Genomic DNA, 23,335 nt, shown 5'->3' on the forward strand with positions numbered 1-23,335 from the left:
GTGGGAGAATAAAGTTTACCTTGAAGTAAGTAAACTGAAGTGGCTTTGCAGTTAGCTGAATTAGCTGATTAATTTTCCTAGAAACTAACCCTGAAGAAATCCATGAGTATTCTGGGTGACAGAGTGGGAAATGAAGAAATTTGCAGTTTAGGAATGGGCACAACTGCAGCACAGTTACTGATTGCACCTTTAAAAAAGCATACAATTTTAAGGTATTCTTTCTTATTTAAGATGACTGGATATTGCCATGAAACAGGCACATCTCTGTTTTTTAATTTCTTGGGCTGTAATTCTGCTTTGCAAATGAAAGTTAAGTGAATGATAACTTCAGCAAGCAAGTGGGAATTTATGTAAGTTATCCGACAGTGAAGGAGAACACTGCAAAACCCTAAAGTGAGCTTTCCACATGGATGAACAAACAAGTAAACTCTGGAAACCGTAGAATGTGCAGTGATCCAGCCTGTCTCCTCACCCACAAATTTGCCCTTCAGTATGCAGCCACATATGTTTGATTTATTTTTGATTGACATAACAATACAAGAGCCAAATGTATTAAAACCGAAGCTACATTCTGAACTTTGGTGTTTCATCATGTGCCAGCAATCCAAAGTGCTTTTCCATGTTGTTCAAGAGAACACTATCATCAGCAGTAATAATAATTTCAGAGTAATTAAACTAAACTATCTCTGTGTATCTAAATAAACAAATAGATTGTGGTTCTGTAGAATGTGCATGTGTGCCAAGTGTGAGACTTGGCTACTTGTCGAAATTGAGATGCTTTTAGTGTAGAAGCATTCTGCTTCATTTAGTATCAGCTCCCAGTATTTCCACCAACTTTAGGCTTGCAAGAGACTCTGATGTCTTGGTAGGATATTTTTTACTCCAATGTCTTTTAGAAACTTTCATACAGATGTAGTTCTTGATTTACCTAGTATTTTTATCTGTTTTACAGTCAGAGGTATTCAAAAGAAAAATGTTACTACACTGTCATTCATTGTCTTCAACCTGCTGTATCACATGAGTAACATGTAAACTGCTGACCAGTGTCATAAAATTCTGCATGTAAGAAATGCATAGTTCAGAGGTGGTGAGCAGTCTCTCTCACGAGCGGTCTTAATACTTTTTTTTTAATAAGCTGTTGGTGCATTTGAAAATTGAAACTGATTTTTTTGTGACTTGGTTTTTGAAGTGGATGTAAATGCAAATTGTGCTGTATGTCTAGAGGGAAGAGGTAAATGCTTAGTTACTTTAAAGGATGAGAATTTTTGTGGTTAGCAGAATTTGTTTATGCGTGCCAAATGACTTGGGGTTGACAGAGGACCACAACTGCAGCTAGTCAGGCAAAACAGAATTCAAATGTGAATATTCTAAGCCCTTCCCTTCAGGCATAGAAAACTAGTCAGTGCTCACCCTTGTCAGAATTTTCACATAAGCCAACATTATCACAGTGTAGTATCTGCAGTGGCACTGTGATGTTACAGCTTTCTCTGTGCAGGTGATAGCAGTGAGGAGCAGCAGCAGGGACAACCTTTATCAGTCAGTTTCAAAGGACTTGGCAGAAAGGGTTGATTCTCCTGCTTCTGAGATCTGGAAAAGGAAGTCAAGCTGTAATGGCTTGGACAGAAGTGGATTATGTACATCTTGTGTCAGACTGTCTGGTGGAACCCTTTATTACAGCTGGAAAATACCAGTTCAGGGGAAGCAGAATGCTTTGCAGAAACATGTTGCATGTGATGAAAAATGGGTTCACATGAAAGTGGTTTTGAGAACAATTTTGTTTTATATTTCCAAATTGATTTATTTCTGTTTTAGTATGAAATTTAATAAAGACAGGGACAGAATTTTTTATTTTATTTTTGTAGAATTCAACTTTATTGAATAAATTTGAAAGGTTTTAGGGCCTGGTTTCTTTGGTTTGGGTTTCTTGAGGGTTGGGTTAATTTTTTTTGAAGTTTCTCATAAACTCAAACTAAAATATTTTGATTTATTTTCCAGAGGAAGAACATTCACAGTTGTGAAATGAGCCTTAAAATAAACAAACAAATAACTAGTACAGCTCTGCTGTTAAGTTCCAGTATCACATTCACTGTTCCTCCCCTGTTACTTCTTTGCTGCGGGAAGACAATAATTTATATCAGCTGTTTTTCTTGGGATGTTGTATTTTTCCCAATGAAAATTGTAAATCAAGAAGGGCAGAACTGGGGCTCTGCTGCCCTTGTCCTCTGGGACCCTCTTCTGCCCCACTAAATGCTCATAGCATTTAGCAGGGTAACAGCTATTCTCCCTCTCCCCTCAATGACAGGATTGCAGATCTGAGTAAGGCTAGGTGAGAATGAGAATAAACCTTACATAATCTTATAGCTCAGACCAAGGTCTGTCTGAGTAGCTCTTGCCCTGTGCAGAATCCAAAGTAAGGACCTAGGAGTAATTTAATTTCAGTGCAAAGTTGATTCTTGTTCAGCAGCGACAAAAGTGCTAAAAATTGATCTATATAAATGCTTTTATCTGTTAATGTTGCTTTAAAACAAGGGAGCCTTCTGACTACCCTGAGTGCCTTCTGATAAAATGGATGATCAGTTTTGCAATAATGCTTTTTAGGCTGTGCATCTTGTTCCTTCTTTCTCCACATTTGTCCCTCAATGCGAATCATCAGCTTTTAGATGTTTTGTACCTTTCTAACTTGGTTCCTGACTACCTTGAGAAAGGTCAAAGATGGAAACACAGCTTCACTTTTAACACTATGTTTGATTATTCTGTTTTTAAATAAATTCATTTTTTGCAGTATCTAATAAAAAAGACTGAACAAAGACACTGAGTTGCAAGATTTAGTTCAGGTATGGTGGAAGAGGGTTTCTTTTAGGGAGTTTGTGATTTCATTTGTATTTGGAAGAAGTGCAGGTGGGCTTTTTTTCTTTACAATAGTATCTATAGAGGAAACAAAAATTACTTTAAAAGCTTAATGTAGGTCTTTTGATAAGGCTGTATATTCTACTCATACATGGATTTATCAAGGGTAGACAGATGCGCAGAGCACAGAGGGATGCACTTCTTTAGAGTGCCAGAACATCTTTATTTCTCCTCATCCAGACTTTGCATTTTTATTTTTCATTTTCACTTTCTTTCCAGATAAATCTGGTGTTTTAATTGTGAAGATCTTGGAAATATTTGAGGAGTGCACAATACAAGTTGCCATCTGCCAGCAGCTGGATCAGTCTCTTGCTGTGCTTTCACCCGAGGATGCTGTTGTCAATGCAGAGGAGCCAATACTCAAAGTCCTCTTCACAAGAGAGACAGCAGCTCACCTGAAGAGCAGACCACAGGATGTCATCCACATCTATCCCCCATGGTGAGTAAGAAGGCGGCGCCACACTTGCTGTAACACTGCAGAATGAAGTGGGGTCAGTAGAGTGCTGGCTGCACTGTTGTAGGAAAAACCTTGGGGGGTAATGGGACAGCAGGGCATTCTTGTGGTCATCTGTCTCTGGCAGCTTGAGAGACTTTGACAGATACCTTCAAGACAGGCTCAGATAACAACTAAATATGTACCATGATGCCTCTAGTGTTGCTCAGGGCTTCAGTTGTGTTTTCACTTAATATTTTCATGTTTAGAGCACTAGAAAGGCCTGAGCAATGTCTTATCAATGATAAGGCCAATAAAGTGCATACTTTCTGGTAGCAAAGTAGTTCAGGAATGCTCATCTGTTATTGTGAGCATGGGTATAATATTTCAGTGGAAAAGTCTCTATTAACTGTATAGCGTTCAGTCTTCAGTTCCTTGAGTTCCTCTTCAGCACAGCCCTTTCTGGAATTCTTAAAAATGTTTGGTCTACACTTGTGATTGTTTTCTGAATTGGATTAGTTACCTGAATTTTAAGGGGTAGCAAAAAATTATGAGACTTCTAGTAAAGCAGCTGGTTGGTAGTGGCTGTGGGCTTGGAAGGACTACTCTTCATAAAAATTTAGGGGGACTTTGAAGTGGGAATATTACTTCTCTCTTCACTACCCTCCACCCAAATTATAAAAAAGGAAATACTTTTCTTACATATTTCAGCATTCATTACCTGAGTGTTAGCCTCCAGCTGCCTTTTGTGTTTGACCATATCCTTTTGCAAAATACTTTTTCCTGTTTTGCAAAGGTCTGTATCTGGTTTTTATCTTCATTGATAGCTGCAAATCTTTTCTGAGTTCCCCAATTTGTAACCTTCTGCTTCCGAAATGTTTTTAAATCTTTTTGGAAGCAATTCAAAAACTAAGGGAAGATATTTTATTTGGGGTTTATTATGGCTACAGATAAAACTATTGATAGTTTAGATGTAAATAGATCGGTAGCAAAGGGAAAATTAAGTTCAATATTAAGTCCTAGTCTGGTATAATTCTGGTTCACTGCCTTTTTTTGTTCTCATTTATCTTTTCCTTAACAAGCTTTTCTTCATGCTTTACATTTGGTTTTGTTTGCCTGTTTTCTTCCTGTTTCTCTCTCTTACAATCTTACTTCCATTTTTCTCTTCAGGTTTCCTCTGTTGTTTTTAAACCACGAGCTTTTGCATTTATGCAGCTGTATCCTTCTGTGTAGACCTTAACCTACATGAAGGTTTTTGTACTAGAAAAATAGTTTTAATTAGGGTGTGATTCAACTTTTCTCTTTTTTTCCTCCTTTTTTTTTCTTTTCCTGAGCTGTTACTGTAGAATGCTTAGTTTAGAATGCTCGTGTAAGTCTCGGACTGCTGCAGCTTGTTTCATGTCTGCTCTGGGAAGATGTAAATCTGCACTGATACGATCCTTTCCAGACTACAGACATCTGCAACTGTACTAGTGTAGTCTTCTCATTTGTTTAAATTTTAAGATGTTCTGGACACAAAGCTCATTCCTTTATGTAGATAGATTTCTTCTAAAAGCTTCATAGCTAGCTGTCTGTCTTCCCAGAACTTCTGCCTTTTATTTGTTTTCTTTAATAAATATATATATATAATATGAATAGGATGTGCTTTTCATCTAGGCAAAAGGTTATTTCATGAAACCATAATGTTTGGACAGAGGATACATCTGCACTGTCACAGTTGCTTTCCTTATATATGTGTCTCAAGGCACTTCATAAATACATCAGTTAATTGTAGCAAAACTGCATTATACCTCATCTCTAGTCCTATTTTCTATCTTTTTGAAATTACCTTAATGTCAGTTGTTTCTTTGTTTCCTCAACCAACTTCAAAAGAAATTGGGCTGGATACTGTTAAACTACTGGAGGCAGGGAGGGGAGAGAATGAAGGATGTTTTTGTTTTTGATTATAAATTGGCACTTTTAGTTTGCATTAATTGGAAATTGGACTTGTACACTTGGTGTAAGTTTCCTCTATCATAGTTCCAAGCTTCTATTCTCTTAAACTCTTACTTGAGAGCTCTGAATGCTGAGATGTAGTTCTTGTTACTCTGCATTGAATTTGTACTTGTTAAAAACAAATGCTGTTTCTGTTAAAACATTTATGTGTCAATTCAAATGTGTGACTAGTGAAAAAGCAAATTAACTAAATCTAATCCTGACATGATGAAATAAGCATACTTATGTATCTTATCAATATCAGTCAGAAGCAAAAGGGACCAAAAAAAAAAAAAAAGTAGATGCAAGGGGAGGCAATCCTTGAATTACCTGTGTGGTTTTGGGATGCATAACACACTGTACATTGTTGTACTATATTTTGAGATAGTTTCATGGTAAGACAGAATGGGATGAGATGAGGTGTTTTATAAGTGTCCTGAGAGCAAAATTTCCCATTACCTTTAAAATAAAACCCCAGAATTACATTCTGACTTTGCTTTTTGCTCTCTGACTAGGTAAACAAGTAAGATACAGACATACAGGCTGCTGGCTCCTGGAGATGATTATTCATGTCAAAAATTGGACACATCATTTTGAAGCCTTTGTAAAATTAGACTTTGCTTTTGTAACTGTACTTGTCTGTGCTGTGAACTCGGTGCCTAACTTGGTATGTGAAACATCTCCAGCAGTAGACTTGCATTAAGTACTTTAGGAAGCTGTGTTTAGAGAAGTGCTGATATGCTTGTCGGTATTGTTTGCATGCAGAATCCCATGAAACTTCAGCACTGCAGTATAAGCAATTTAATGTCAAAAATAAAATATTGATGGGAGCTGGTTTTAAGAATCTTACCACTGGACATTGGACATTGCTCATGAGAACAGTCCCACTGGATTTCAGAAGAGCTTTGTGTCAGGGCAAGAATTACCAGGACTGAACCTAGATTTCTTTGTAACTAGATACTAATTTCTTTGGGTCCAGTGTCTTAAGGTAAATATTTATAATCTTGAAAGCAAGGGATTTGATGTGAGAATTGTCACTTGCTGTAGGGAAAGCAACTTCCATAAACCGATTCAAGCTTTCAAACCAGTGTTTGTGGTGGAGGACAGAGCTCAGCTGCCTGGCCACTGAGACATCTGACAGGAGCCTGCTCTGATCTTGTGGCTATATGGAAGTATTATTGCAGTGTAGTATCTAAATAAGGCCTATTAGCTTGGACACATCACATGAAAACGATTGTGTGTTTTGGGCTGGAGCTGGTTTCTGTCTGGCCAGCCGGGAACAAAACAGGCAAAAGAACTCAGCCCTGCCTGCCCCTGCCTGTGTAGGCTTGCCTTTGGTTTTCTTTGCAGTACCAGAGCAACTTCTTGGATTAAGATTTTAAGTGAACACCTCATAATTTTTTACAAACTGAATCTGAATCATTAAGTGTTTTTAACACCTGGAAAAGAAAAGAGTTTATTACTGAGCTTAATTAAATTGATTACTAAGTCTTTATTCACTTTGTAGAAATACCTACCCAGCAAAAAGTAAAGATTTGCCTGCAAAGACATGAGAGAGTGGAAACAAAGGCTTCCACTCTTCCACTGGTGGTGATTTTATGGCTTCAACTTACCTTTTTTTTTTCCTGCTTGTTTCATTGTAAAAATTATAGAAATAATTTACTATACCTAACAGAAAGTAATAAGAGTTGGTATTTTTAGAGATTCCAGGATTCATTTGACTGCTGCCACTGCAAGGCTTGGGAACAGACAGTTTGTCTTAGATACTCCTGTCTTCTGCTCATAGCTATGCCTACTAGTTAATATTCAAGATAAACTGACCTGAAGAAAATTGTGCTGATTAGAATTCTTTCCCTTTCCAGTAAGTTTAACAACTTGGAAATGTTTTTCATGTATTTCTGAAGTTAAACTACTAGAAGTATGTGATATTAATAGAGTTCTTGGCAATAGTGGTATAAACCACAGATCACGTTTGATTTGGACAGGCTCAGAGATCGATCCATACCTATTGAATGTGAATGTCTGGTATGAAGCCTCTAGTTCAGGAGGTTCATGTGGTGCTAATTACTGGGGGCAGGGGCAGTATGAAGGGGACATAACCACTCTGCTCTGTTCTTACACTGCCTGAAAACACTGCAGAAAATAAGATCCTTGGCTGGATAGCTGTTATTCCCCATGCAACTTCTCTGAGACGGTTTATTTTAGGAACTTGGTATGGCAAGTACATAAAACTCTTAAATCTGTGACATCAACGAGCAACTTCAAAGTTGTTCTTTAGTTTCTCTTAACCTGTGAAACCACGGGGAGTCATAATTACTCAACTTTGAGTGTTCTAGTGCCTGGAGAAAGTGTTTAATGTGGACTTCTCATTTCTGTTTGCATAACGCTAAATTCAGTCTCTCCTCAGTGAAGGAGTTTTAAAAGACTTTGAATTATTTACTGCCAAGAAGAACAGCTCATACAAAACATTGCTGCTGATCAGCTGATGCACAGGGATGAAATCTTGAATCTTAAGTCCTTTAATGTAGGCCAATGGTGGAAGTTGCTGGAGAAATGTACAGGCAAGCTCTGAAGAAATTTATGTACAATAAGCAATCTGGTTTTGTGGATTCAGGTAGTATTCTACTTTAGAATTATCCTGGGTATGCTGTAGGCTGTTTTGTTGACTCAACAACAGCATTTATGATAAATGGGTATGTTACTGTGATTTTTGCACTGTCTTACCTAACATACTATCTTTCATCATCTGGGTGAGAAACAACAGGAGCAACACAGGGAGCTAACATGAAATAGGTGCTTTGAGCTAGCATGGCTCATGTTAAAGGGTGTTTGGCTTCCATTTGATGAAGATAGAGACTTTTATCACTGTTGCTCTCACCAGACAAGGGAAGCATTTAAGAACATTTACAGAGTACCTCCCTATCTTAAGAAAGATCACATGAAAGCAGGACCTAGGCTTCATATATTAATGAAATGCAGAAACCATCTCCTGCTGCTCTGTAAAGACAGCATCTATATCCTTCTAGACTTTCTAAAATTAAGGAAAGGCATGTATAGAACATCTTTTACATACAATCAGTTTCTCAGGTCACTCCACAGAGAAGCAGCTTTTTTGAATGCTTGATAGATCAGTTTTGTCCAACTGATTAATGTTCATTATCTTCCTCTGATGAAATCTGGGCTCTTATATATACACACACACATATAAATATTCAAACAGATGAAAAAGGGGGAACGGGGAGAGATCATAAGGTCAGATCCCTCTCATTGGAAAGATGTTGGCTCTGCCTTAACATCTTCAAAGAAAGAATGTAACAATAGCAGAGTGGGAGAACCCTGATAAGAGGGATGAGGCTCACTCAGAAGATAAAATTCTACAAAACTTCAGAGCTGTAAAGCCAGTGTGGGCACTATTTCTAAAGTACATATGGGAATGGCCTTGGAGCCAAAGATCAGATCATATCATCTGCTTGGAATTGCTTCTCAGAGATCATGCAGTTGTGAAAACTGAAGGTCCTTTCAGAAGCAGCTGAAGCAGCAGCAGTTTTTTTGTAAGAATTTATTTTTTGGTTCGTTAAGATATACTTTTCCTTGTGCAGTCACTTCAAAAGAGGGGATTTGTCTTTAGAGAGCAGAAATACACATACTTTCTATGAACTGAAAGTGGTCCCTAGTAAGCTTTTGATATCATTTCTTCAATGCTTCTTTTGCTTTGTCTTTTCTTGACAGAGTAGTCCTTAGGCTTTTTCTCCTTTTTTTCTTTTAAAAAATAAAATATTTTTCTTTTGTCTGTCTTCTCATGGAAAGGGATAAAATTTTATCTGTAGAGCTGCTCAGGTATATGCTGTTTTATATCTCTGGAAGTGAAGAGATTAAGCAGTTAATATTATTTGCATTTGTTTACTTTGCATGTAGAAAATCAAAAGAACACAATTTCTTAGTAATCTAATCAATGAATAGCGTTCTTTCATAGGTGGATGACACAATTGGAAAAATGCAGAATTTCACAGCTTTGATTCCAGGAGAATAAGTAATTTATGTCATTTCTGTGATCTGCCACAACCACCTGAAGCAACAGATATCTGGTATTTCCAATGTGGGCTATGTTTAATAAACGCAGTAACACGATCACACTTTTACAGTGAGACACACATGCTTATTTTTATAAGTGTGGCATGGATAGACACGTGATACAAATGCCATATAGAAAATATGAGTACCCTGAAAAACAAAGATTAAAAGCCTGCTCTCTATAAAAGGGGTTTCCATGCAGAAAAAAATGGAAACACAGGAAGACAGGAGCCTCAAGATAATAGATATGGAGTTCTGCAGAAGATTAAAACTGGATTTTTAAACACGACTGCCTGTCTCTGGACTAATAGCTGATGGTAATCTTGACACGCTGAAAAAGGGGGATTTCCACTGTATTGTACCAATGAGGTGCGGGGGTTTGTTGATACATTTGTTTGCTTTTGGCGAAATCAGAGGGGTCAGAAGCGAGCGGTGTGTTTGCAAAGCAGCAGCTTGGTTTTCAGATCAAGGCTGAAATGCGTTGTTGCCAGCACAGAAGCCTCCATCGGGCTAGAATACCTCTGTTCTCCCTGACCAGATGTGTGTCTGAACTGGGCACATCCAGTCAGTTGTTGTGCTCCTGCCTCACGCCCCCGGCACAGAGCTCACCCGAAAGGAGCACTGCAAGTTGCTCTCAGGAGGTCGTTCTGTGCTCTGCTTCCACCAGCAGCATGACTTTTTCCAATATGGGCTTGTAGAAATAAAGGAGTTGTAGAAAAGAGGCAGGGGATGTGAACAGCCTGGTGTATGCTTGGGGTGTGTTTTTATACATTTTTCCTAAATAATAGAGGCCATCCAACTTAGATCCAACTGGAATAACTGTGGTGTCCGGTTAATGGGAAAAATCTGAATCACCTCACTGTGGTGCTTCCATGTTGAAGAATTAGCATACATTTGAGTCCACGGCTTTTAGCAACAGAATAAGAAAACTGTTTTTAAACATCCATTCCTTACAGTCAGGGATGTTGTTTATGTCTAAAAAATTATTGGAAAAAATATTCAGTGAGAATGAAACTGTCTTCCCCTAATATTCACAACATAATCTTATCCTGAAAAATCTAATAATGTTTTGTTTTGTTTTTTAATGAAAGGTCTGTACTTGAAACTTTCCAGCTTTTACAAGTGAGGAAATTCCAAGCATTTCGTAGTGACAGATACTGTTAGTGGGTAGTTGTCCACTGACGTCAAAAACAGAGGATGGTGAACAGCTTTGTTCAAGTCAACGAAAAATGTACAGTCTTGGATAAACTCTGTGTTAGCAACAGAGCTATCAATGATATACGAGCAGCTTCACATGAGTTCCCATGTGTATTCAATCCAATGCTAAATTCCAGATCTTGTTTAATGAGCAACTGATGGAGCCAAGACCTGGCACTGCAGTCTGCTTTATCCAGTCATGAAGGAAAAACAAGCTAAATAAGTTCAGATGAACAAGTTCAGAATTACTGCAGGGTTATTAAAAAGTTGTGATTTGTATTCCTCTGCTAATGTTTATGACTAACAGATTTGGGACGTGTAAAACAATACTTAATTTGTAAAAAGACTACGTGCCAAAATTCCTTCAGTAGTTTAACCACTGAAGAGCAAGTTTTGACTTTGTGAATGGGTTTCTTTAAATGTTTAAGATCAACAGTAATCAGCTAATTTTTTTTTTTAAAAAAATGCATTTTGAAAAATTATGGTTTCTGCTTGTTGGATTGCTGTTCAGTACTTTCACTTCATGAAATACAATGAATTTCAATAGCTTACTGTGGAGAGAAAATTTTCAAGACCAGTACCATTCTCTTTATTTATCTGGTGTGATTTGCTACAGTAATGGTAGGTGTGTTTTTAGAGTAAGATTTTTCCATGCAATTCTGTATGCAGTTAATTTGAGGTTAGAATGCACTGGATATTTTCTAGATACATGCTGGGTTTTTGTGCTAAGGATGCTTGTGTTCTTGGGCAATTCTGTGTGGGTAAGTAGATGGATAAAGTGTGAGTTTGCCAAATTATCCCACGTGATCATTCTCTACAATATCAAAGTATGCTTTGTCAGATTCCTTCTCCTGAATGTCATATTTAAGTGTAGGTAAGCAACAGTTAATTACTGTACTCCGAGCAGAAATAGTAATTAAAGTATTTCAAAAGGGGAATGTTGCTTTCAAATATTTGAAAGATTTGGAATGTTGCTACCCAAAATACAGTATTTAAAACATCTCAGCTATCCTGGGGGGCAGGAGCATGGGAGGGCAAGGGGGAGAGCAAATTTTACTGTTACTTCTACCAGGCAAATTACTTCTCTTTCAGTAAAAGCTCATGGAAAAAATACCCGTGGTTTTATGTATTTTTGGCAGAAGAATGTACTTTGGTATATGAAAACAGTTCAGCTGTGAAACATTCAGTGTAGCCTTTTGTGTGTTTGATGAAGCTTCTCTTCCTACCAGTCTTTTGAGTCAATACTCACTGTGCAGATTGCAATGTATTACTTCTCCCTGACTGGTAGGCTTCTTTGACGGCATCCTGAGATGTCTTGAAAAAGTACTCCTCTTGTTAGTGCCCCAGTACAGCCCTCTGGAACGCCAAGTTTTTCCAATCAGAAGTATCGGAACAATATTTAGAACATTAGAAGTCCTGTGCAACCACTAATTTTACCTTTGGGGCATTTGTGTTTGGAAAGCCAAATCACTGATGTGGCTCCAAAAAAAAAAATCATTACTTGGCAGTAAGTAGGAAGGGAGGTTGTTGTGTGTATGGGGGTTTTTTGTTTGTTTTGGTGGTTTATTTCTCTTTCTTTAACCTCTTTGGACTTCTGAAACATTATCTGTTTTCTCTCTCCTTGGTAAAAGAGTTAGAGTTAAAAATAAAGAAGCCTAGTGAACATTTCTATGGATGTTTTTTGTTTTGACGATTATCTTCCCCCCCCTTTTTTTTTTTCCAATAAGCAGTGCATGTTTGCTGTTGAGTAGATCACGATGGTGGACTTTTGCATGGTCTTCCTAGGAGTCATTGTCCATAGTCAGTCCAAGGTGCTTGGCTGTCATAAAGAACAAGACTTTATGTCCACCTTGACACTGCTGCTGTTATAGTATATCTGTTAATGCAAACCCAAGTCTGTCAGCATCTCCAGCTAATCCCTTGTAACGTGAACTGAGAAGAAATATCTGTGAAGAAATATCCTGAGGTGCTCTGAGGTATTGTTGGGACAGACACTGAGGATCATAACTACTCCCAAAAAAACCTGGCAGAATACTTACAGTGCTGCATGCACACATTGAAAGCCCCAAACTTGAGAACACTTAAGATTCAGTATTAAAACATAAATTACATTGATTGTATTTGTGTTTTCATTTATCTTCCCAGCATGGCACAGCATGTCTGTCTTTTGTGTTTCCCAAAACCAAATTTCTCCTCCAAGCTGAGGTTCATTTTTGAGAAACGTGGGCAATGCAACTATGTGAGATTTGTACATTGTATTTGTGCCTTAGCAAATACTGCTTGTCTTCTGGTTCAGTGAGCTTGTCATAAATATTAATTTAATAGGGCTGGTACTGTTTTATGCATTGTGAATGTACAGATTGAGGAAGAGATAAATTTTATTGATATGGGCTGTCATTGGAACTTACAGGGTTTGTAGCCTTAAAGGAGCTAAGATTTACAGTATATATGTATAATAATCATTCTTCAAATTATCTGAAGACATTTTTTACAATATAGGATTGTTCTTTATTATATTCCCAAATATTTCTTTCCTTCTATCTCACACAAAACCAAGTAAGTTGCCCAGTATTTTCTTAGACTTTTTGCAGCCTCCTGTGGTTTACAGTTTGAGAAGTTCTGCGTGAGGTGATTGTCTGATTTTACTGGGAGGTATTTGACCCCCAGGAGTTTTCTTTTGAATCTTGCTGTATAGCAGCAACCTGTTTTCTAGCTATGTTCAAAAGCAAACCCATTTTAAAAACAAACTTCAACATACCACATGATCAGCTTCTAGACCAATCCACCCAAGACTTGAGAATTGCCTTTGGTTGTAGGTCACTTCAGCTACAACTTCAATTTCTTGATTTTTGAGGACTGATGCTTACTTAGGAAGGAATGGAATCCTATTAGTTTTACAGGTTACGCCAAAACTGCCCTAAACACAGGTAGAGGAGAAAACAGGAGGGAGAAGTTATTTCAACCCAAAGATAAATTACACCTTTTTTTTGGGGGGGGGGGAAGCAACTTTTATGTCTATTTTTTAGATTAGCCTGCATATAAAAGTATTCTTTTCCTGTGTGTTCCAGTTAATTGGTTGTGATTCTGTACCTTTGATTATTAATCTTGTTCTTTGGCAAAACCTTACATGTTGAAGACTGCCTTCCTAGAAGAGGTCTGAGATTTGGAAATGCATGTAATCTTGCATTCTCTACTTCCTTCTCTACTACTACTATCTTCCTTCTCTACTTACTAAGCTCTTAACACCCATTTTCTAAATTAATATAGGCATTATTTATATTAGGGTTGCTGTGTTGATATTTTGGGAGCTTTTCTTGGAGAGTACTTTCTTATCCCACATTAACAGCTCCATTGATGTATTTTGGCTATATCTAAGTAAAGCCATTTTCCATCCAGAATGTGAACTAAATGTATTGGTTAATATACTGGATTTTTTATTGGTCATATTTTAACTGCTGTCATAATGTTATTGCTTTATTGACTGTACATGAACTGTGGATGATTAGGAGGAAAATACTTCCCTGCAAGGTAGCGAGAGAAAATACGGCCTTTTAACGTATAACCTCATCAGATGTTAAAACTTATATAAAATGCATATATTGACATTATACTTATGTAGAAGCCAGGGTAGTACATGTGTTTCGTTGCCCCTTTCACTGAAACTGGGCACGACGGCAGTCCAGTGCTTGAGGGCTGGAGTCTGGAACGAGATGCACTCAGCTCCGGGCATGGAGACAGCGACATTTGCCTCCCTTTAACTTCTGCTTTGACTTTCTTCAGCTTCCTCAGCTGTTTTGGAAGTGACACGAGCAGTCACGCTGGCGATGCATTCACAGGCGTATATTGCACATGTGGCGCAGGACGCGCTCCCTTTGTCGCATTTCCCGTCCGTGTGTGCGCCCGGCCGCACCACGCCAGTTCTCGGGGCAGCATCGCTTCCATCACGGCTTCCGAAAATAAATTATTCTGAGTTACCAGGGTGCTTACAAAGGGCAGTGGCGGGACATCACCTTCCTAAACAGCATCTCCGCGGCGATTCGCGGGGCGGTGGGATGCTGCCCGAGCCCCCCGGGCGCAGCTCCGTGCCCTTCCCGGTGGCTGCGGAAGGTGGCAATGTTGTCAGCAGGAGCCCAGGAAAAGCTGATCTCACCGAGACAGCCGCAGCGCCTTTTTGTCCACAGCTTTCTCTGGCGTCAAAGCCCCACGTCCGTGAAACAGGAGCCTGCAGCAGGGGGATTTCTTGGGGTTTGTGCGCCATCGCTTCTGCACAACTTGTAGAAACTCGGTGCGCTCTCCGTGCTGGATGTGGGGATGCGCATGAGGCTCACACAGCTTTGTTCCCCGCAAGGCTTCTCCGTGCTGCCTGCCTCTGAGCCTGCAGACCCATCCTCCACCCCGGAGAACGAAACTGAGCGCTTTAAGTAAAGTTTCATTTCTGCAAAACACTTGTAAATGTTTCTGAAACCCGGTGTCGTTTTCTGCCCACTCCCCCGGGATGTTTACAAACTTTGCTTTGAATTGAGCTTACCAGGGGAGAAACAGAGAACTTGCCTGCATGCCATTGTCGTGTTAAGAGCTACCTCCTGGCTATGACAGGTTTTTAACCTGTTGAAAGCCTAACAGACCTGTTCAGGCTTTGGTGGGGATGTTTTTCTTTTCTTTTCATATTTCAACTAATTCAGTGAATCTTTTTAACTTCTTCAAATTATTCAAAGATTTTTGTGTCTTGTGATTTTTAACGTTTTTCCTGTCTAATGCTAATTCTTGACCCTTGAGGGAAAGTACAAGAAAGTTCTTGGTTAATGCTATCCCATTCCTTTCCTCTTGACTGTCTTGATGCTGCACTGGTAAATAGATCATTGATTTTAAATTATCGTGGGACCTTTCAATATATTTAATTCCTGGGTTCACCTCTCATTCTGTGTTTCTTACCAAGCCTTTCTGTAACAGATTTAAAACATTTAGGAGGTCAAGTGGGGAGGAAAAATTAAATATTTTTAAGTTCTTTTACGGTAAGCAGAGAGCAAATAGGATGACATTACCTTGTTATCCCCCATCTTCCTCCCTAACTTTATTTGCAACACAAATGACAATTTTTGTTGGACTTCGTGTCTAGTTACTTGTTTTTCATAAAATAGGAAAACAGAGCTAAGGTAACTAATGCTGTACAACTTCCGAGGCTGAAGCTGTGTGTGTGTGTTGTATCTCCTTCCTGACTCATGTAATGGACATGCTACTCCCTGTATTAAATAGACACTGAAGGTTTCTAGAATTGCTTTGGTCTCTGTTAAGCAAAGATTGTTTGCTGGGTGCCAAAATCTGTTGGATATCGGTATGGATACTTTGCCTACCGCTGCTCTTCACTTTATTTTACAAATTGCCCAGCAGTGCAGGAGAACCATGGATAGTGACTCCTTAGTTGTAAAAAAATGTAAAGGAAGACTTTCAGAAACTAGTTGGGATTTTGTGCAGTTAGTCTGGCAGAAACTGCTATATTCTGTCTCTCCAAATCAAATGACAAGCCAGCGAAAGCTTTGTTTTGCTGTGCTATGTGGGAGAATTTTTCATTTAAAAATTGAAACGGGAAAAAATAATCTCCAACTCCAAACAGCAGAATTTAAGATACAGTGGGTTATTACACTGTAATTTTTGTAATTATTTCTTTTTGTAGTAATAGTCTTCATGCTTTAAGAAGAAAGTGAAATATTTCACCTTGGGACTTCCTTGAAACACTGCTGAGTAATGCAATCTCACACTGTAATAATAATTCGGCTGAGGAAAAGGCTTTGTGATCATAAAATTTTCATGTTAAAGGAAGTAGATGCTACACACAATATAAAGCATGGAAATAAACACATTTAGAATTTTGTTTTCACTTGTCAAACCAAAGGAAAATACTTCCCTGTGATTTCAGAGTGTTGTTAACAAGCCTTCATAGCTATTAGGAGCCTAAAATAGTAAATAGCTTAGTAACAAAATTATATTAATAAACCTAACATCAAAATGACTGTACAAAGTTATGTACATATGGTTCTATTTTACATGACAAAAGAAGTTTTCTGAAGTCTATTTGCCTAAAACAAATGTTTTAATGGAACAGTGTAATGATTTGACCTCATCTCTGCTTATCCTTTTTTTTGACTGTAAGTATGATTGCCAAGACAATTAACTGGGTAATTTACCAAGGCAGACAGAGCTGAAGTTCTGTAGGTAGGCCCTGCTTTTAAGGCAAGTTGGCATGCTGTCTCCTGCTCAAGTGCATATCGACCTTCAAAGTGTCTTAGCGCTAGGGATAGTTCACCCTCAGGAAGTTTAGCTTAGATAAGCATCTGAATTTTTTTGGGTACCGAAATCTGGAATGCAGCAGCAAAATCTGATGAGCATGGGCTCTCATATCTGAGTCAGCAATGGGGCTGGATCCACTCCTGTTGTTCAGCACTTCCACTGCCAGGCCCAGCCAGAAGCAGCAAACAGAGATGCGTGAGAAGAAAAACCGGGGAGAAGAGCAGGGGGCGTACCTCAAGAAAGTATCAGCAGGCTTCAAAACAGGGTTTGTGTAGGTTGTGTGCAAAGGTGAGGAGCTGTGAAGAAACTCACACCTTCTCTCAGTGGGGCCTTCCAAAACCTCAGGGCAAGTTGGGTTCTCAGGAGGCTCTTGGCTTAGCCCCCTGTAGGCTGGGCTGTTTCTCTTGCCAGATGTAAAAGTCAGCCTGTGAAATTAAGGTGGGCTTTTTTCCCTGCTTCTGATGCTTTGCAGTTAACAGTACTTCAGGTGTCACAGGGCACACTGATATCAACTGAAATTTTAGACTTGGAGAAAAAACTATCCACTCGAATGGCGATCTAAGCAAGCAAGATATGAAAAAGTAACCAGGAAAAGAGAGATGATGTATTTTTCTTAGTGATCTCTGGGTATTACTCAATTTTCTGATCTCTTTTCCTCTGCACCCATTGTTTTCTAAACCTTGTTACTCATGAATTAAACCCTTTTCTGTAAGTTAAAAAAAGTGGCTTCTGCCTCTAGAACTCAAGTGAACTGCTCTTGTTCTGCCACAGCAAATATCTGTCACTTTATGTAGGGTTTTGGGGTTTTTTTGCTGAGAACGAATCTTTAAAGTATTTGTAGTCTTCTGAGGCTGAATTTCCAAACTAGTGTCCATTTAATCTGTGGAGATCAAAGCACTTGCCAGATTTTGACAGGAGAAAGTTGGCCATGACTGAATGGCAGTGCATGCTCAGGACAAGCCTTGTGAATCACAGGTTTGTGAAGCAGCCTCCTGAAAATACACCTGAAATTTAATTCTGTGTACCATGCATAGAAGGAAGTTCTCCCTGTGACTTCATTCATGCTTTTGGCATTCCAGTGTTATTTCTGGTGATAAAAGAATAATAGAATGAATAAGCAGCTAAAACACAAGAGAAGAGAATGAATTTAATCTTCAGGGAAGGTGAGAACACACCCCAGTTCTCATCACTTCTGTATGCCATGCCTGTTCTAATCTCCATCCAAACTTCAATACAAGGGATTAAATTGTCAATCATTTTTAAAAGTTCATCTTTCAGAAATTCTAAAGTCTACTTTTCAGAAGTGACATGATTGATTTGCACGTATTTATATTTTGATAAAATGAAATTAAAAAAAAATAAATCTGAAGAAAAGAAGGGAAAATTTTAAAATCCTTAATATGTAGCTGAAAAGACCTCTGTGCATATCTAGCTTTACATGTAGTATGAAATAAAAAAAAGAAAATGGAAAAAAATGTCAACCACCATAAAGTGCAAAGTATTCTTCAATGGTTACAGGCCACCTTAGCTTGGCTTGATTTCAGAAGGTAGTAAGGACATTTCATTTTCTTTCCTATTAAGTTTAGGAAATTGACTGATTCTACTGAGCTACTATTTTTTTTAGGTAAGATAATCTTTTTGTTACATTTCTTCTTACCTGTGTTTTTTAGTAATAGAAATATCTCGAACTTTTTTCTCACTTTGTTGTAAAATACAAAAAAAAATGTATTATTTTTAATAGTCATGTATACTGATGGCTGGCTGTTGACATCAGTGAACTTCAGTTAAAATTTTTAGGTGTATTTATTAAAGATTAGTTGGTTTTTCAGCCGGCTGATGATTTTTCAGGGCCCTATCAAGTTTTATGAAATAAATTTCACGAGTCTCTTTGTCAGCTTTCTGAAACAATACTGATTTGTTGGTCACTGGAATACTTATGACATCTGGAGAAGAGCACAAAAAAGGTGGTTTTGGGTTTTCTAGCTGGTCAGATGTGGGCAGTTGATATAACAAAGGCAAGAATACTTAGAGGGTGTTCTTACCAGGAAAGCAATGTGTTTACTTAGCCTGTGGTTCTTCAGAGAGCAGGTTGCCCTAAAAAAGTTGTAGGTGGCATGAGGTTGGTCAGAGGGCAGACACTTGTTTGACCTTTTAGTAACAAGTCCTTAGACTAGAAGAAAACCCAAACATGTTTTTATTTCTTAAATTGCCACAAATGGTGCAAGAAGCTGAGGAACTGGGACTGAGAGATGGCCTGCAAGTTTTGGACTCATCTGGATCTTCATGTGTAGAACTGCAGCTGCACAGGCAGTATAATCCTAACACCTTATATTATAATCTTAATATTAATTATGATTAATATTGAAAGTAATGCAACTGTCTTGCTTAGTGTTTCCAGAGCTTTATTTTTTCATTGTGGTCAGTCAGCATTGAGAAATTTGTAGTTATTATGTAAATATTTGGGGGGAAAGTGTTATATGTGAACTTTACTACCACCAATCATATGCCTTAGCTATTCAGGATGAGTTTTGGCTTCCTTTGTATACCCTGGAAAATTATGATTAAACTAACATTTACACATTAGGGTTTTGTTGGTTTTGGAGTGGTAAAATGAAGTATTTTACACTTCTTGTTAACAATGAGAGACATGAAATGGAGTTCCCTGAAAAGCTCTTTCTTTGCTCTAGAAATGAAGATACTTCCATACATTTTCCCTGTCTCCCCCATATTTCCTAGCCTACCATCCTGCTCCCCTGGCATGGTGGAATTTGGATTTTTTTACTGTCTTTGATACAGTCGTTGACTAAAATACATGGAGATTCTTCTTTTCCAGGCAAAACATTTTATAGAATTTTTAAAATACATGCCTCAGAAATATCAGACTAAGTGGACTAAACATTATTGAAATGAGTAAGCTCAACTGAAGGGCTGCAACTCAACCTAGAATCTCTTTTGTGTAATTTTATCTACCAGTTAGTTCAGGAGCAGAAAAAAATAATGCCATTTAATAATATATTCTCATAGCTGAAAATAGAGAGGTGAAGGAGTGGGATTTCCCCATTCTGTGATGTGTTCGAGGCTAGATATTGAATGAGGAAAGAAGGAAGCGGAGAAGATCCGTGTTGGATACGGGCTGCCTGCCTTGGTATCATGTCATGTCTCTCGCGAATGTGTCAGAAGTGAAAAAACAACCCACCCTGCAGCAGCGTGTCCCTGTTTTCCTTGGCACCCTTCTGCCGCCTGCCTTCGAGTGAAAAAAACAGAAGGGAAAGAATCGCCAAAGTCAGCGCCTAAGCTGATTTAAGCCGACGGGGGGGCCTGAAGTTTATCCGAAGCACAGGCTCCTGTTTTAGGCGAGGGAAGACACATAGGTAGGGTGCAGTGTGAGCCCCACCATCGCCCCATCCCGGGTTTATTCTGGCTGCTCGGGGTTTGTGGGGAGAGCAGGAAAGCCCCGGGAGCGCGGCACGGGCCGGCGGCGGGACCAGCCCCGGACTTTCCGGGCCCGGCCGCGGCGGGAGGGCAGGAGGAGGAGGAGGAGGAGGAGGAAGAAGAAGAATGCTGCCGCCCTGACGTCAGGAGCTGCTCCTGGGAATGTTTTGCATTCCTCTTCCTGGCAGTGGTCAGGTGGCTTCCAGCAAGAAGGAAGGAACAGCCGCTTCCAAAAAGAAAAAAAAAAAAAAAAGCTTCTTAAAAGAATGGAAGCACTATTGTTTGAAGAAAAAAGTTTAGCAAAATGTGTATTCAGCACATGTCTCCCTAAAACTTCTACACTATGTGCCTGCTGCAGTGCATGTGAGCTGGCCTAACACAAGCAGCTCTGTGTGGAGCTGTCATGAGAATAATTAACTGTGTGNGGGGGGGGGGGGCATTGAGAGCACGCGGAGGAAAAGAACACTTTATAATAAAAGTATTGTGGGGGAGGCACTTTTATTAAAAGCCAGATTGGGAATTGGAACCAGATGTTCTGCATTCGAAAGCTGCACGAATGTTAAACGCGTTTATTAATGACTGTGATGGCTGAGGTATTTGGCTGTCTGCCTCGCTTTAATCTCATTGCTCCGTATTAAAAAACAGTTGAGAAAAACATTTTTTTATTTTTTTGTACCCGACTTTAGGCAGCTTCCTTTATACAAATATTCATTAAAAAAAAAGACAGGAGTTTTATGGGGATATAGCCACATATATGAAAGCAAGAAGCAAGCAGGGAAATACCAACATTTGTCTTATCCTGTTAGTTTAAACATATATGTTGTGCTGAAAATTATTGTCTTAAAATTTGTTTTCCTTCTTGATTTGTGGTTGTTGGATAATGCGCATGATGTAAGCTGGAGAGGTCAGAACATGCAATTATTGCTGTTCACAAAATACTTCCTATTCCCTTAACTCTCCCTCTTTAAAGTCCCTGTCAGAGCCTGTGTTTAAAGCAAAACAAGAGTAGATACTCAATCCAAGGGGAGTAAAGTAGGAATTGCATTCACCACAGGCAGTGCTTGTGCTTTACATCCTCGGATGGACCCAAGTGCATGTTATATCTCCATGTCAAGAGCAGTGTCCCCACCTTGGCAATGCTGCACATTTGGGAGTACCAAGCACCAAGAGCTCCCATGGGGACTCTGGTTTGTGTCTCAGTGGGGATGAGATACCTGACAGCACCATAGCCTGTACAGGCACAGGCAGATCTGGGGTATCCCCCAGACAGGCAGGGATCCTCTTCCCATCCTTGGGCTCTGTTGTATGCAGGTCATAAGATTTTCTGTGTGAAGCATGGACTGTTGGAGGGAGAGATGGAGCTGTGCCGTGTCCCTTCAATTCACAAGTGTGGCAATGCCCTGAACCTGTGCCTTCTTTATCCACCTGAAAGAGGAAAGAGTCATTTTCTCTGTAAGCACCAGGAACCCACATTTTACGTGGGTAAAAAAAACCCACATGGCTGTTTTGTATGAATTCAGACTTCCTCAGGCAGGGCATAGATTATGTCTAGGGCTGGTGGAGCTGAGCTGCCTCTGGATTCAGGCTGGGAGAGGCCATACCAATAAAACTGCACCACAGACACTTGCCCTGGTCCAGCGTGATGGGTTTTTTTTCCTTAATTCATCCTATATTTTCCTGTTCATTGACACTGCACAAAGTTGTATTTGTGTGGAGTTACCAAGCTTATTGGCAGGCAGTGTATTTGGTGGTGATGCAGGAAGCTGGTGGGACGGGGAAGGTTTGGTAGTTTTGGGGAAGTTTCCTTGAGCTCTGTGCCGGGGTCAGGTGAGGCCCATGAGCACCCATCCATTTCCTGGTACGGACTGAAGTGAACAGCAGCTTCCTACTGCAGGGTGGATGCTCTGCTGAGGAATTTCCAGAAATGCTGAGAAGTGCTGACTCATAGCTTACGGCCTGTCTGGGCTGAGGGGAGGTTTTCAAATCCTTGGCTGAAGCCAGCAAAAAATGTTGCTGTAATGTACTGTTTTATTTTTAGCAAGGGGGGAGGCTGTGTTGCTTAGGATGAAATGCTTGTGAGTGGTTTCAAAATGACAGACACTTTTAATTTTTTTTTTCTTTTCTATTTTTAGAACTTGGAAAACAGGTTGTTTTGCTAAAATACAGACACTTCTCTGTTTTCCTAGTAAATGGGTTGTTGTAAAGGAGCCTTAAGGATTTCATGCAGGAAGATTTTTACCACCACTGCAGTTCAAAATGTCCTTCAGGGTAGGAAATACTGAAGTATTTGAGACTGAAACTCAGTTGGCACTTACTTGCATATATTTTTCACTTCTGCCGATGTGGGACTGCAGTTCCAATTGTTGGAGCTGAAATGTAGCCAGATATTAGCTGCTATTGCAAGATGATTGTAAAAGCTCTGTTCTTGTGTTTCATCCTCCCTTGTTTTTAGCTGTCACTTCACAAGTAATCGGCTGTGTCTTTTTGTTTCTTCTCTTTCTGAGCAGAAAATGCCCTATAGTGTTTTCTGCTGACTTCTGCCAGGAACAAGACTGAGGGAGTCCTTTCAGGCTGTACCACCACTCAAAATACAATTTTGGTGATTGGATTGTAAGGGCAAAATTATTTTGTTCTCCTTCCTCCACCCCCCCAGCCCCTTCCCCACTCAGTGTATTTTTTTAACACGTTCTTGGGGATGTGTATTGGTTTTTTGTTGAACAAGCAGTAGTACCTCGGGATGATCTTCAACATATGCACTGTCCCAGAGAGTATCCTAAATGAAATACAAGTTTGTATAAACTCTTTCGCCTCTAAATTCTAAAATTTGCTGTCAGCCCTTCTTCATTCATAGCTCTGTACGTCTGTCTATAGAGCTGTTTGCAATTCATTTTTTTACACCTTAATAGAGAACAGTGATTCTACAAATGATCTGCAGACTGCTTCCAACCACAGTTCTAATAATTTTTGAACCTGTAGCATAAAATGGCACATTTTGCAAATATGAAGGAAAAGAAACCCACCAAAACAGACCCACAC

General features: G+C 39.2%; 1 protein-coding gene across 5 annotated transcripts in view; it reads left to right on the plus strand.

Annotated features, from left to right (window-relative positions):
- The window catches only part of SPIDR (scaffold protein involved in DNA repair), a 194,718-nt gene that overhangs the window by 71,748 nt on the left and 99,635 nt on the right, over positions 1-23,335 (plus strand). For all 5 annotated transcript variants that reach the window (XR_004496079.1, XR_004496080.1, XM_015618459.2 and 2 more), the window contains exon 8: positions 3,127-3,346. Coding sequence is in view for 3 of the 5 variants with exons in the window: in XM_015618459.2 (XP_015473945.1) it covers positions 3,127-3,346 (220 nt within the window). In the remaining 2 variants the exon portion in view is untranslated. The remainder of the gene's footprint in view (positions 1-3,126; positions 3,347-23,335) is intronic.

This window comes from Parus major, chromosome 2, assembly GCF_001522545.3.
Source record: "Parus major isolate Abel chromosome 2, Parus_major1.1, whole genome shotgun sequence".
NCBI lineage: Eukaryota > Metazoa > Chordata > Aves > Passeriformes > Paridae > Parus > Parus major.